The sequence below is a fragment of the Acinonyx jubatus genome, chromosome B1 (genome assembly GCF_027475565.1).
Source record: "Acinonyx jubatus isolate Ajub_Pintada_27869175 chromosome B1, VMU_Ajub_asm_v1.0, whole genome shotgun sequence".
Classification (NCBI taxonomy): domain Eukaryota; kingdom Metazoa; phylum Chordata; class Mammalia; order Carnivora; family Felidae; genus Acinonyx; species Acinonyx jubatus.
This window is the reverse complement of record NC_069382.1, coordinates 190593836-190607115: the sequence shown is the minus strand read 5'-3', so window position 1 is coordinate 190607115 and position 13280 is coordinate 190593836. Positions and strand designations below refer to the sequence as shown.

Genomic DNA, 13280 nt, shown 5'->3' with positions numbered 1-13280 from the left:
ATATAATTGAGTACATGGTTCTCTATACCTTGCATATACATAGAAGTTAAATATTTTATAGGTATAAAGATAAAGCTACAGCGTTTCCTGTACAGAAAGCAGAATTAGGAGTTTGGAATGTGCCTATTTCTGATCTCTGGCATATAAATTCTAGCTGTCAAAGCAATTATTGCAATGTATTTGTGACAGTATGATTTAATTCATTGATCACAGATTTTGGAGATTGTCCTGAGTTTGAATATTGGCTTTCTAGTTTTTGGTATGACTTTGTTTAGAAGCTTCTGTGAGCCTTCATTTCCCATCTATGAAATGGGAATAACAATCTCAAGAATTATTATGAGAATTAAATGAGATGATGTTTGCAAAGTGCGTAGAACTTGTTACTTAGTATAGCACTTGTGCTTATGTTAACTAAGGAATGAATATACTTGTGACTCTGTAAATATGGTGATCACGCTAACTTAATTTATTCTAACTAGAAAGTTTACACAGTGAACTTCACCAGAGTTAGAAACAGGATAAATAAACTTTATTAAAGTTTGTTCTTCTGTTGGACAAACATTGTTTTCAAGTCCCAGTACTTAGTACACCCGTGACTGTGGGAGTAGACATGGAAGGTGAAAATATCCTTCATACAGGTATTTTTAAATCAGAGGGTGGACAAAGAGAGAGAGGTAGAAAGAAGGAAGAATAGACATAGTACTTAAAAAATACATAATTATATCATTAGAATGACTTGGCTCTTGTATTTCAACTAAAGCTCTGTTGAAAACAGATGATAGGGAGGTTGGGGAACAAAGGTTGAAAAAAGGCCAGTGTAAAGCTAGACCTTGTGAACTTATACTAAGTAATAAAGACTCTAGTGACAGAGGGGTGGGAATAAAGTCCAGGCTTCCTGGGAGATTGGCAAGGTGTCAGATAGGATTTTGGAATGAGAGAAAAATTGAAGAAGCAGGGTGTCTGTGGTGCGATTGATTGCTTCATTCAACTTTAGATTGTTATATATTGAGTTGCCCACCACGTGCCAGTGTAATCTGAGCCCTGGTGTTAGGATCTTGAAGGATGGTTAGAGGTCAAATTGGCAAGGTCCTAACACTGGGGCCTAATTGTGCTCTCTAGCTGAGGCCGTGTCTGGGCTGGACCTTACAGCAGTACAGCAGGCCGCATTCATGAATTCAGTGAATTATGGTGCTTACATAGACTTTGACCAGAAGGGCACTAGAAATCGCATTCCAGGACTTCTTCAGTCAACTTTTTTTCTACCATGGAATTAAAACAACACGTCACTTGAGTAGCTGGTCTCTAAACTCTGTATCTGTGACTAAAACTTACATTGATGAAATTGAGTTTACAAACTGAAAATAGATCATAATTTTGTATTATCCTCATAACTTGATTTATAAAATAACGATGGGATTAAGCAGCAAGCTCTTTATGTATTTATCCTGACTTCCTCAAATAATTTGCTTTTGGGACGTTCTGTGTGATAAAGATCATTTCCATTTTAACTTCTAAAAACAAGTCAGTAGAAAAACTTGAATTTGTGAATATTTCACATACTCTGTTAAGATCCATTTGAAGGAAGGTGCTGTATGAGACAGTTTGTTAGATGATTCACAGATGATCTGGGATTGCTGTGTGCCTACCACACTAGCACGATTCAGAAGTATGTTGCAACCACAATAGAATACATCAGTTATGTATGAGCAAAGAGCTTAGGAGCCACACTGTTTTTACACGAAATATTATTAAGCTAATTGAGTTCATCAGTTGCCTGAAGCCTTCATAAATAACCTAGATGTTAGGTTATCAGTGTTTTATCACCTAGTAGACACAAGAATATTTTATTTCAGGCAAGAGTTGAACCTTGTGGACAAATCTGCTTTTTCATTATGTGAGCACTCTTCATAGCCTGCCACTTCAGAGCCATGTTACATGCTCGATACAGTGAGCTGTCCTGGACATTCTGAACTTCTTCTGGCAAGGGAGTAGGAGACAAAAGAGATAATGAAACTAGGACATCAAAATGTGTTTAGGTCAGTAGGGACAATTTGATCCAAAGAGAAAAAAAATTATTTTGCTCATTTGGGAGCATTGTTAAGAGGGGAGCAAAGGTCAAGAAATTGGGTATATTTATTATGATCGGGAAGTATTTGAATATTAAGAATTTAAGTAATTTTTTGTAGACATCAAGGTCATTGAAGAGAGAAGTGGGCAAATGGCAAGAAGGAGTAAGGGGAAATTTTCCTTGAGCTGCTTTTAATTCTTACAGTTCAACTATATTCTTAGCATATTGTCTCCCTAGGAAATATGGGAATTAAGTGATGTCAATACCAAGCCTCAGCCTGTACTAAATTATTATTAAATATTATTGATTAAAGGAATTGTAGCATCTCAATACACAGACCTACTTTTTAAATTTTGTCACAGATTTGAACTCATCATTAGCAACTAAGTAAGTTGTATTACTTAACCAATAAGCATAGCTAATATTATTGACTTTGAAAATCAGTATTTGGCAATAAATTATAAGTCAGTGGTTTTGTGTGTGTGTGTGTGTGTGTGGTGGTGGGGTTAACAATAGTTAACAGTAGTTGGTACCACAGACTCTGGAGCTAGATTGTCTGGATTTAACCCTAATTTTGCTATGACCTTGGACAGTTCACCTAACTTCAGTTAGACTCAGATTCTTTATGTCAAAAGGAGATAAAATGCTGCCTGCTTCAGGGGATTGTTTTTTGAGAAGTGAGGGAATTCATTCACGTAAAGTGTTTAGAACAGTTTCTAAAAGTGAGAGTTAGCTGTGACAGTGGGTGATGGTGAACAGTGACAAAATGACTTTGAAAGAGTATTAATCCTGTCTTGTGAATACATAAATTGTTGGAGAATATAAATTGAAAGAAGACATAGCCAATGTTTTCAAGTATTTGAAGGAAGGATGTTCAACGTATATGTAGTGACCAAAGAAGGTTTGTCTTATGTTACTGCAGAAAGTCAAACCAGACCCATTTGCAAGAAGCTATATAGGAACAGAATGTGGGTCAAAAGCAAAATGACTCTCTCACAGTGCTCCCTAAGGAGTGGTGCACATGTCCCATGTGGTACCCAAGACAATCTTTGGTGGCGCACAAATACATATTATAATAAATGCATGACTATAACAATTTGAGAACATTCCTTAGAAAATACAGAACTGGAAGAAATCTATGATGTTACTAGGCTATTATTAGGTGCTAGGCTTGAGTCCATTTAATAAAAATAATATTATAAATACTAGTGTAGTTGTTATGCAGATAAGGCAAATGTTGTAAAAAGCTTTCATGAGTCTGCCTTCCTGGTCAATTAACATTATAGTTAAACTGTGAAATATTCCTTTAACGGATAAACAGGGAATGGGGTAAAGGTCAGGAAGTTGGTCAGACTAGGTAAAACTGTGAAATACCTCTAACAGATCCTTATATTTCAACCTCTCTTAACTCAGAAAAAGAGATAGTATCCCACATCCATATGTCTCTTGAAGTTGTATAGACAAAATAAAATTTAACAATAAAAAAATGCCATAGAAATATAACTGCAGGTAGGCTCCTGAACAGACCATGTTCCTCCATCTAACTAGAAATCAAGTTGAATTGACTGGTGGAGTCTGCTACCATTTAATAAATACTGTAGAGGGGTCCAAACCTAACATCCAGAAGCACTTTAGGGAAGTAATATTATATAGGAATGGGTAGATTGTCTAAAAACCAAAATGCAAGCACTATCTGAATTTAGAATGATGGCTTGAATGTTGTACTTCCAAGTGTATAAATCTCACATATTTTATTCTCAGTAGGAAAAAACAAAATAAAACCACCCTGTTTTCCATAGTAGTGAGGACCAATGCAAAATGATGTATCATTCAGGTACTTGTTTCTGTTTGGATCATGTTGTGCTCCCCTCACCCCTCTCCCAAGGAAAAATAGCTTATATTTTTATTAGTACATATGGCTTTTCAAAAGGGAGACAGATAGCAGAAGTACAGGGGGATGCAAGCTAGTTTGAAATTTAAATTTGCTGTCATTAGCCATATACATCTATGTTTATAATCAAGGGCTTACTCTACTGTTTGGAAGGAGAGAGGTTATGTTTATCTTTTAATTAAGAAAACTTAGTGAAATTGTATTTCTGAGGGCAGAGTCTCTAAATGTACTGTATTAAGTCCTGAAAATATGAAATTTGAGTACGTAATCAATTCTTTTTTATGCTAATGGAAATAAGTAGAGTAGATAACAGATTTATTTTAGATCTTGAAAAGGATAATTTGCGGGTATATTTCTCTCCCTGGTTTTGGCTTTTCAGAGCAAGAAATAAGAATTTCTTTAGTTTCACACCAAGAGAACTTTAACCTAAATATTTCTGGCTAATTTGTTATGTTTCCTTATCTGTTACTCCAGCTGCAGTAAATCAGGTACCACAGCCATTGCTAAGAGCCAATATGTAAGGGCACAGAGACACTGAAGATAATGTCAGAATCATCCTTTTTCTTTTTTGGTAGCAATGGGTTAGAACCTAAATGAGATTATTGATAACCCAGGACCAAATTTTAAACTCACTCTTGTAGGAAAAAAAATTTTTTTTTCAAAGCCTTATTATTATTATCTTAAAAAATGTAGGGGCGCCTGGGTGGCGCAGTCGGTTAAGCGTCCGACTTCAGCCAGGTCACGATCTCGCGGTCCGTGAGTTGGAGCCCCGCGTCAGGCTCTGGGCTGATGGCTCGGAGCCTGGAGCCTGTTTCCGATTCTGTGTCTCCCTCTCTCTCTGCCCCTCCCCCGTTCATGCTCTGTCTCTCTCTGTCACAAAAATAAATAAAAAACGTTGAAAAAAAAATTAAAAAAAAAAATGTATATGGAGTGGCACCTGGGTGCCTCAGTCCAGCTTCAGCTCAGGTCATGATCTCACGGCCCGGTCTGTGGGTTCAACCCCCACTTCGGGCTCTGTGCTGAGAGCTCAGAGCCTGGAGCCTGCTTCAGATTCTGTGTCTCCCTCTCTCTCTGCCCCTCCCCCCCTCACGCTCTGTCTCAAAACTAAAATAAACATTAAAAAATAATGATAAAATAAAACATATATGTAAAAAAATATAATCTAACATACATACATACACACACACACACACACACACACATATTTACACACGTGTGTTAAATAGCCAGTTCCTCACTTCTGAATGCGTGGTAATTTTTAGTAATAAGTTTTATAAAACTTAGGTAACTGAAATTGAATGTTCTAAATAGTTTTTATACAAAAATTGCTCACTTTTTTTTCCTAAGTCCTATTCTAAATGAGTTTGGAGGGGCATATTGTTTAAAGAAGTCTTCCTTAATTAAAACTTAATGAATAGTAATTTAATGATTTTCTTTTCTCATTGGGAACTTTTGATAACTCTGAATCCGAGTTATGGTGGAACAGAAATTCACATGAGAAGAGCTCGGGTAGGAAAATGAGTCCGTACTCCATTGTTTAGTGTGATGATAGCAGATTGGTTCTTTCCATGACAGGGGATAGATAGGAAGTGTTTCACATGATCTAGCTTCATCTGCAGGCAGTTCTATTTTTGGTAATGTAGAGAGCTGGAATTTGAGAGTTGTCCAGAAAATAAGTGCAATAGCTCTTTACAGAACTCTAAAATTCCTCAGGTATGAGGTAGTTGGAGAACTCTTCTAAATAATGTGTTCAAGCCTAGGAATGAGATGAGACCTAAGATGCTATGAACATTCGTACGTATTTTGACTATTTTAGCATTGAGAAGCCTCAGCAAAGAACATAACAGCTAAGAATATAAACTGGTTGTCGTGTCATTAATTTTCTCAAAAGGTCAGGAATTGTGGACCACGTTATTACTTATAATTCATAACTTGACTTTAAACTTGATGAGAGTAGTTTTATTTGCTTTGTAAATGATCCGTCTTCTACACCCATGACTGAAATTCCGTAAAGCAAATCTATACTGGATTAATATCATTTCGATCATGCCTGGAGAGAAGTAGGAAACCTAACTTCTTAGACTTGTGCTGTGACCGTTTGGGAGCCTATTGACCATTTCCACACTTAATACAACGATTAAGCCTGCAGGGAATTCTCTCTTGCATAGTCTGTTTTTGACAGCTCTTTTAAAATTCCTACTCGATTTTCCATAGTTGATCCGCTATCTCTTTGAGACCCTGTGTTTTTAAGGCCTTTATAAGTCTTCCAGGATTTCCACAGCAAAATTCTAAATGTCATTTCCGCCCCTACCTCACCCTAAACGAATATGTATGTCAGGTAATCTATATGTAATGTATACAGGTAATGTACATCTAAGCTCGATAGACACACAAAAACACACACAGGTAAGCTTGTATATAAACTAATGTACAGGTCAGACAGTCTGCTAGGCTGTGGTAGCTGGAGCTCCCAAAAAGGTTAAAACTGCAGTAGTTTTATAGCTAAATAAAGACAATAGAGAGGCAGAGATGCAAATGAAGTTATTTTGTATAACAGACTCTGTTGTAAGCCTTGTATTTATTGACTTAAAGTGTAATGACTAAGGGTTACTGTAGGGGTATTAATCCTATATTTTCACCTGTGGGCACACTTCTTTATATTAAAGACTTACATTGTAAAACTTCTGTAGTAGAATGTATTTAATGATGTGAAGTGTCTTCCTTTGGTCTTTGCTTTATACTTTGGGGGAAGACTACATTTCTTACAACTCTTAACATATGTTTCGATTTGAGATTTATTCAGAAAGAAACTTTCCCAGGCCAAAACAAAAAATTCATAAAACATGGGTTAAGATCTTGATTTTAACAGTGATTTTTGTTTTAGTTTACTGCTTTGATTTCATATGTTAATTCCAGGGTAAAAATACTCATTGTGTACTCAGATTTGCAAGGAGGAGTTATTTAAAAATAAGTTGTGGGTTTTATCAAACTGGTAGTTTATTATGGAGAGTAAATTGCAGTGTTTTTTCTCCATATGGAATTATGTAAACTGCTAATAAGGTAGTTTGAAATGTCTTTCTGCTTCATACTTCTGAATATTCAATATCTGTGCTAGTCTATGATGATACTAAGAACAATTTGTATCTGAATCCCTTTTACCCCAGAGAGAGAGAGACATAAGCACTTAGATAGAGGTTATAAAATGTACCAGAAGGATTGAAAGCATTGGTAACTGTAGTGTATCATTAATCATTTTTTCAACTAAGCAAGTTTGAACATGGATTGATGTCTTTACCTTCTATCTAAGCTCTACAGGCTTCAGAATATCAGTTTAACATTGTTATATCTTTTCATACTTCTGTGTCTTCCAGTACTTTCTCCGCACAGGGCTTGATATAATGTGAATTGGATTTGAATAGCTGTTTGTTGGACTGTATCTGCTATATCTCTCTTTATAATTAGTAAAATGAGGATTTAATTCAAGTTGTTTGCATTTATTACTTGGGATGCTATTTAACTGTAAGGTGTTACATATTACCATCTTGATCAGGTGCAAGAAATATCTATTCATGAATTGGAGCATGTATGAGAATAAATTGCATATTTCCTGTTAATTTCATTTTATGGTACAGTGCAGAATATATATATAATAAAAGTGGTTTGTAAATGGTAAAGCACATGCAGCTATTACATGGGGACATTGTCCTAGCTCTTAAAACAAAGTAGTCCTAATTACTAGATGCCCACTTATCTTTTCATATCACAAATATTTGTATGTGTGGGCTTGTTTTTAGTTCTGACATTTTACAATTTGTCCTTTGTTTACATGCAGCAAGGAGTTATGGGCGAAGACGAGGTAATTCCTTTCTGTTTGCTATGGTATAACTGTTTTTAATTGGGTTTTACTGATCAACTCTATAATTAGCCTAGATTTTTTTTATGCACTGAAAACTCACAGAAAAGTTATATTTTGATTTGCACACTTGTCAAATTTTTAAATCCTGTATCTCTTAACTTTAAAGCACATTTCCATACTAATCTGGTTACTTAATAAATGTTTTCCTTTTAGACTGTCTAGACTCTAACTGTTTATTTTCATATTTTTAAAGTAAAGCTGCTGTTTGTAGTTTGCTTAAGAAAAATGTTTAATAAACACTAGTGAAGGTGACTTGCAAGGCGATTTTTCTGCTCTAAATCTGTAACTGGTTGCCATACCTATGTATATAATTTCCAACCCCAGTTTATTAGTTTTATGTCTGACCCAGTTGAAAGTAAATAATACCAGATAGGCTATTGTTAACACTGGTGTATGGAAATCATGTTACTAACATTTCTGTGTGTCTTCGGAGAATATAATGCTTTCCTTCTCCCTCCCTGGACCGTGCAGGCACACTCACACGCTCTGTCACACACCCTTTCTCTCTCCCCCGCAACAGTCTTCCTCTCTGGGTTCTTGCTATCTGAAGGACAAAACGAGGCCTCTGAGATGCCAGACTACTAAACCTCTTTGGAAAGCAGCTGACAGTGTCTGTGGCGCTTTAAACTTGGCTTCTTTTTTGTATGTACAGAGAGACTGAGAGGGAGAAAAGTACATGGGATGCAAAGAAGCAAAAGTAGCTTTACCTGCTAGCTTATCCTCTAAGTGCGCAATAATCATGATACTTATGTAGCTGTCATAAGGACCAAAATGAGTAAAAAGGCTTTTCCTTGACCCCTGAAATTTCCCTTGAGCCATGGAGGATAGACCATAATAATAGTGCCTTTTGATACATTTTATAACCGCGTGCCAGTGCTTCACTTTCTTTTCATGTGGTCATGAGTATGTGCACTTCGAAAACAAACAAGCTAAATCTTTCTGCCACCGCTGATGACAGAAACAAGTATTCTATATTCTTAAGTAGTATTTCCAGTTTTGTATTTCACATTGTCTGAATTTAACTTCCTTTTTGGAATCTGTTTTTTTCCCATGCTTGACTAAATCTCTTGGTTCTTTAGTTTTCTTAATGAAAAAATTATAGGATATAGAAACTCAAAACTCAGACACTAAAGCTGAATAACTTTCTGAAGGTTGCGGCTAGCAACTGAGAAGAGAGGGGGAAGGTTAGAACTTCAGTACCTGTTTTCACATCTGTAGACTGCCTTGTTTCGCTGTGCTTTTTAGGTATTTTTGAAACTACGGAGCATATTTAATTTAGGATCTTTTCCTTTTATACACTTTCATCTTTTAACCCTAGTGGTTTATTCTTAATGTAATTTGGCATACTCCAACATAATATCAGGACCTAGGAAGTTCTCAGGAACTAGGTGTCAGAAAGTCCTGTTGTTTATCATCTTTTTTCTCAGTTTAATAATGGTAGACTATGATTATGATATTAAGAAAAAGCAAAATTTTCTTCTTTCAGATAGAAACTTATTACTGCTCTTCATGGCTCCCAGAGGATAGAGATCTATAAGATTTCCTCTACTTTAGGATTGCCTGTCAGCTTTGGAAGAAAGAAGACTCTCACATGGTCCTAAGGCTTCTACAGAAGCTTTCTGTAATTCGGAACTGACCTGTCATACTTATTTGGCTTAGTGTGGAGGGATAACGCCTGAATTTTCCTCTCAAGTTATATGGCGTTAGTAATTTTTTAGTTGGTTCTCTGTGAATAGTCAGAGTCTGCTTTTAAAATTTCAATTTTGGGGGCTCCTGGGTGGCTCAGTCGGTTGGGCGGCCGACTTCGGCTCAGGTCATGATCTCGCGGTCCGTGAGTTCGAGCCCCGCGTCGGGTTCTGTGCTGACAGCTCAGAGCCTGGAGCCTGTTTCGGATTCTGTGTCTCCCTCTCTCTGACCCTCCTTCGTTCATGCTCTGTCTCTCTCTGTCTCAAAAAAATAAATAAACGTTAAAAAAAAAATTAAAATTTCAATTTTGGTAATCAAATGAAAAGTATACCTATTATAAATACCTATTGAGAAGGTTATGTGAATTTGAAAGTACTTTGACACAGTACGTAATAAAACATTTAAAAAAAAAAAAAAACCCACACACATACCAAAGGAATGACTCAGAAAAGACTAGAAGTAGCCTGGCTCTCTTCCTATTTTCTACTCATTTTTTCCCCCTTCTGTGCTAGATACAGTGCCATTATCACACTGATAATTTTTTAACTTCCAAGATCCCCCTTTTATGGGCTTCATGTTTAAGGTTTGGTCCATCAAAGGAGCTGCATTTGTTAATTTTATTTAGTCATTTTTCCTTTCTTAAAAAAAAAAGTCTTACACATATCTGATCTGCTCATATGGGATGTGTCACAATAAGTTGATACAGTTTGTACCAAAAATAAGACATTGCTCTCCACCACTGCAGTAGTCGGTGAGCAGCATTAATTTTTCATAAGACATTTTGACTTTGTAGTCCACTTGGGGAAGAACTATATTTTTCTTACTTGCCACCTTAGACTCATCTTTAAGCCCAGGCACAGAGGAGCTGTTTTCATTTAAAAGATTTCCCACTGGACTGCAGTCAAACCAAATTACTACCAAAATGACTTTATATATTTTAATTTCCTTAATAATGTCAATAAGAACTTCACATCAGGCTGTTTCTAGATACTAGTACATGAAATATACCTTAGGAATATTCAAAATTTAATTGTACTGGAAGTAATTAAGAAAGAACAAGTACTTCTTTCCCTGTTTTTCACTTGCAACCTGCCCAACTCCTCTGCGTCTCTACACCCTAAGAGCCATAAAAAAGTTCTACCTCAGAGCTGCCTGGGGGGCAGGATTAGGAAGGAGGAAGACTCTCATATGGGGGGGGGCAGTCTTTAATATATGGAACACTATCTTTTGTGTTTTATTTTCTGTTCGGCATTTCTTCCCTTCAATTCTAAGAGTGAACGTACTGGTCTGGGTGGGAGGGTGAAGAGAGGTGTGAAGTGTAATGTAAGTTCTATCCCTCCTCTTCAAACGTTTTTATATTGCCATCTATTCCTTTCGTAAAGGATTAAAGGGCTACTGTGCTCCCAAAGGAACAAAAATATATGCTATATTTTAACAAATAGAAATAGAGCCTATTTTAGTTAATAGGACTAAACATCATAATGCAATCTTTTCTAGCAGGTAATCTCAAAGCTTAAATTAATAGCTTGTATATGGAATGAAATAGAAATTATTTTAAAGGGAATGAAATTATGGAAGCTCAGTTAGGGAGGTTGGATTTATTTACACTATGTAGCCATTCAGATTTATGCACTGTAATAAGCAAGGAATTATTAGTAAGACAGTATACTATGTATTGTTCTAAAATTGACCCCGGGATGTTCTGAATTGGTTCGATTTGGTTTCAATCCGTTTGACTCTTAAACAGTCTTGTGAAGTAGCCCGAATAAAGGTACACTCCCTAAATACCACCACTCTCAAATCCTTTTATGATGAAATCAAGGCTGAAATTCTTCATCTTTGGTAAATGCTTTTGATACCTGTCAAAGAATGGGCAAAATCTCCAAAGCATGAAAAAAAAGCCAGAGTAGTACTAGAAGACAGAGGTCAGCAAACTGGCCCACAGGCTAAACCTCCTGTTTTTATAAACAAGGTTTTATTAGAACACAGCAATGCCCATTCATTTACTTTTGTCTGGTTGCTTTGGAGCTACAATGATGGCAGAGTTGAGGAGTTACAACAGAGAATGTAAGGCCCACAAAGACTAAAATATTTTTTACTCTCTGGCCCTTCACAGAAAAAATTTGCTTACCCCTCCTCCTTGAAGAGACTTACTCTGCCTAACTCTACACCTATACCCAGCCAGACCAGTTTCTAAAAAGAAACAAAATTTTAGTGAACTTACGGCCAAGTATAGTATGTCTAGAAGTTAATGTACAAAGACATAATAACTAGGTTATAATTGATTATTAAAATTAAGTATCTTATCCATCCCCTATGTGAAAAGGATGAACCTATTATTGGGACAAAATCTCTTTAGGTGATAAGGGTACCTTAATAGCTTCTCAGTTCTTTGGAAAAGCATGCCTGATCAGTGATTCTATCTGATTAAACAGGTAGTGCTTGAGAAAGTGCAGTCTCAAACCTACTTCTATTGTTTTGATAGTGGGTTTTTTTGATCCTTTCATATTAAATAAAAATCATGCCATCACATTGGTAGATTTTCTACTCCAATAGAGTGACTGCTAAGATCTTAGAAGATGAGAAGAATATTCATAGTCATCTTTAATTTATATAGCTTGGTTTTTATTTTTAGAACAACAGTTAGTAAATGAAAGTACAGGATAACACATTGAGATCAAAGAATTATGCCTAGATTCAAGTCATAAATTGCCTAATTTTGTACAAATGTTCTCCTTTCCTGCCTCCCCCTTTTTTATATGTTGAGAAATTTCTCTATTCTGGGCTTCCAAAATAAGGTCAAAATCTGAAAATATAGGGGTGGTTTGGGCATAGGCACATAGCCAGTGGAGTAAAATTAGTAATTGCTTACAACTCCTCTAACAGCACATACCAGAAAATCATGTACTGGTTGCTAACCATCATTCTGTCACATGGCCTAGTCATAATTTAGCCTTTAGCCCCATCTTCAGTTAAGGAAGCTCCTAATCTGGCTTTTATTATTGTGTGGAATAAACATTATTATAGGAATTTGGAAAAATCTCATGCATTCTCTAAGCCTTTTTATTTAAAATATTTTGAAATGAATAATTTGAATCCTAATTGTCCACATAACAAATAAGGCTCATTCATATTTGAGGTAGTGGCTGTGTTTCTTTACTATAAAAGCTTTGCCAATTTTCTGTTTCGGGAAAAGGTATATTGTTAGTCTTGTAATAGGAATATAGATCCTCTAACTTGGCCTTCACATGAAAAGGATTTTGGTGACCTGTTTAAAAAGCCCTGGCAATACGTAAGCTGTATTAGACCCTTTCATTGGCAATGATTAGGCAACCTTCATTTATTCTTTTTTTTTCATGTTTTTCATATCTCATTCACCTCTTACTACTTCCTCTGTAATTTTTATTGTAACTACTATTTTACCTTTCAGATTTTTGTTGTACATTGTAGGTGACTAACTTACCGTAAGGTATTTTACTTGAAGTAAGTAGGGCTTTTAAGCACATAGTTAAGAATGTCTCCAGTTTTCTATATTTTACCTTGATATGGCCTTTGGAATATTTCTGTACTTTTGCTCAAGCAAGTATCTTCTACCTATAAAGCTTTTCCCCTCTTTTCTCCTTTACATTTTTGTCTCTAAAACTATCACATTCTTTGTAAATCTCTTAAAGAATTCTTAGTTAGATGCTCACTCTAATCTTGGTTGTAACTAACCTCAT

General features: G+C 35.9%; 1 protein-coding gene across 10 annotated transcripts in view; it reads left to right on the top strand.

The window, feature by feature from the left end:
• Nucleotides 1-13280, top strand: part of CPEB2 (cytoplasmic polyadenylation element binding protein 2) — a 72357-nt gene that overhangs the window by 31605 nt on the left and 27472 nt on the right. For 6 of the 10 annotated variants that reach the window (XM_027038470.2, XM_027038324.2, XM_027038131.2 and 3 more), the window contains one exon: nucleotides 7792-7815. The exons of the other annotated variants lie outside the window; for them this stretch is intronic. In XM_027038470.2, coding sequence (XP_026894271.2) covers nucleotides 7792-7815 — 24 coding nt within the window. The remainder of the gene's footprint in view (nucleotides 1-7791; nucleotides 7816-13280) is intronic. 10 annotated transcript variants of the gene reach the window in all.